Below are 2,439 nucleotides of genomic sequence, written 5' to 3' on the forward strand. Positions count from 1 at the left end.
AAGAGCCGTTGTGCTTGCAGCACAGGGGAGAGCCTCACACAGCAGGGAGCTGCAGGGACTGCTGACCTCCTGAATGCAGCAGTGCAGCAACTCACTGCAGTGTCGATCTCTCTGAAAGCCCACATTAGAAGGCTATTTTTGACTCACTGTGATCTAATGGCCGCTGCACTACAAGATGAGGAATGGACTCAATGTTAAGAGCCAACCTCCACCAGCTTGCCTACATCTGTAGAAAGAGTTGTCACGTGATGCCTGCAAAGGACCCTGTGCTATTAACGGGCAATTATTTCGAGTTGTATGCATGTGCTGTTACATCTTGGTTTACTGGGCTGACTAGTCGCATATACAAGGAGCTGGGTTTTGTTCCTCTGGATTTCAGTACATGTCCTGAAAGGCTATTACAAAGCACTCTGATGACCTTTCCATTCTTCCTCCATTTTGATTTCTGTAGGATACACTACAAGAGCATCCCAAAATTCAGTTCCTTTTTTTGGTTAAAGAAAGGATAAACCCCCAAAAAACTGGTGCAGTATGTAATTATGAGATGAATAAAAATCCTCTGCAGGCTGAAATCTTACCACAGAGTTGCTTTGAAATTAGAATCACGAACTGCTATGACACAGAACGCAAACAGTTTACCTAGAATGAGTAGTTACCTGACATCAGGCTAAACAGCAGGTCTCTTTGGATGTGACCCAAGACCCACAGGCTTCTTCACTAATTACTTCATGTCTGGTAAGATCACTGGGCTTCAGCCCGGGAAAAAACACATTATTAGAATAATAACTACTCCACCATTAGCCATGTTGGCTTTTCAGATGCAGCTAATGGCTCTGGGCAATATCAGTGACAGTTTTGTCTTTCCTGCAAATGTCAGAGCCCTTTGCAGAGATGGAAGCAGCCACTTTCAGACAGCATTTAGCCCAGCCATGCTGGTACATTAAGAAGTGCCACGCACTAACACAGCAATTCCAGTCTGTTCTGTTTTTAAAAAGTGCTGGAGGAGAAGGAATTATCTGAAAAAGGTGGTTCTTTGCTGAGATAACACCATTTGGTGATGGTAACTTTCCCTGTGTTGTTAGAGCAGAGAATAACCACAGCATAGCACTGCAGACAGTGGGGCTGTTAAGGCACCATGCAACACCAGAGCCAGCTTCTGTAGCTACAAGCCATCAGCCTCACAATTGTCACTTAAATACCACTGTTATTAAAAGCTTCTGAACTGTTTTACAGAGCAACTGGAGACAGATCGTTACCATGCCCAGTGCCAAGCAGCCTCAAGGTCATTTGTAATGTGGGAAAGCAGCAGTTGCGCAGCTCCCCCCCTCCCAGCTCCGAGCTGCTGCTGGCTGCGGCGGGAATCAGCGCAGCAAACCCTACACAGACAGAGCCGGGAACCTGCGGCAACAGCTAGTTACTCCATTTGCCTCTACTCAAGGCAGCCTGGCCACAGACACTGCTCAAGTGATCATTTCCATTTTTGAGCAAAGACGTTTTGTGTCTCATGAAGACAGGTCACGCACCAGCAACTACAAGACCCACCTTTAACCTCCCACAACACATTCAGTTGAAATACCCACTGGCAAATGCTACCATCACTCTAGATCACACAGCGTAGTTCAGTGGTGGCTAAGACAATTCAGCAAGCAGGTCCAGAACTGGTACTGTCCCCTTTCTCCCTGTGCACCCCAGTTTCCACAGATAAAACTAACATTTTACCTTTGTCCCTTCACTTACACATGGGAACACAGTGGCTATGAAGACAGAAAAACTGAACCCAGCTTCTTCATACAGCTCATTCCCAAGTGAAGCCTCTTAGCCTCACTTCATTGCTTTGGTTTAGGGAAATGGAAGAGCAGCAATCCAGGTTCAAACTCCTCTCAGAGAGGAGGCATATTTCATGTGATGCAACCTTTAATTCTAGCAGGATTGCCTTCAAGCCCCAGTACTGTTAACACAGAAGGCTGAGAACGTACCCACCCCCTACAAATATGTGCTGCAGCAACGACACACTTGTTTCATCCTCCTTCTTGAGGTGAGTAACCAACCCGCCTCCCCAGAACAGCTTGCACCAAGTCAAACACAGGCCTCCTGTTAGTTACCTGGGGGTGCCACTCGATCCTGGTATTTGGGCTCAAATTCACTGACAGTGAGCAACATCACTTGGATGGTCCCAATGAATATACCTGCCAGGCAACCGTAGAAGATGACATAGAAGAGGAGGATCTTAACTGCAAGAGAAAATGAACAGAAAGGGGAATCAAGTCAAGCTCTCAAAGCAGTCACATGTCAGGACAAAATCTCCAGCCTTTGCCACTTGCAAGGAAGAGCCCAGTACCCTGAATTCAGATGGAAAGTCCTGTTGCAGAGGTGTATATTTATCAGTGAGATTAGGTCCTGATGCAGACGGAAAAAGGAAGCCACTCCAATTGTTTGGTG

At 46.5% G+C, this 2,439-nt stretch overlaps 1 protein-coding gene across 1 annotated transcript in view; it reads right to left on the bottom strand.

The window, feature by feature from the left end:
* Positions 1–2,231, bottom strand: part of ATP1B1 (ATPase, Na+/K+ transporting, beta 1 polypeptide) — a gene marked incomplete at its 5' end in the record, with an annotated part of 12,804 nt that extends 10,573 nt beyond the window's left edge. Inside the window, one exon of the mRNA XM_010132385.1 lies at positions 2,103–2,231. Coding sequence (XP_010130687.1) covers positions 2,103–2,231 — 129 coding nt within the window. The remainder of the gene's footprint in view (positions 1–2,102) is intronic.
* Positions 2,232–2,439: the final 208 nt, after the last annotated feature.

This window comes from Buceros rhinoceros, unplaced genomic scaffold (genome assembly GCF_000710305.1).
Source record: "Buceros rhinoceros silvestris isolate BGI_N320 unplaced genomic scaffold, ASM71030v1 scaffold9733, whole genome shotgun sequence".
Taxonomy (NCBI): Eukaryota; Metazoa; Chordata; class Aves; order Bucerotiformes; family Bucerotidae; genus Buceros; species Buceros rhinoceros.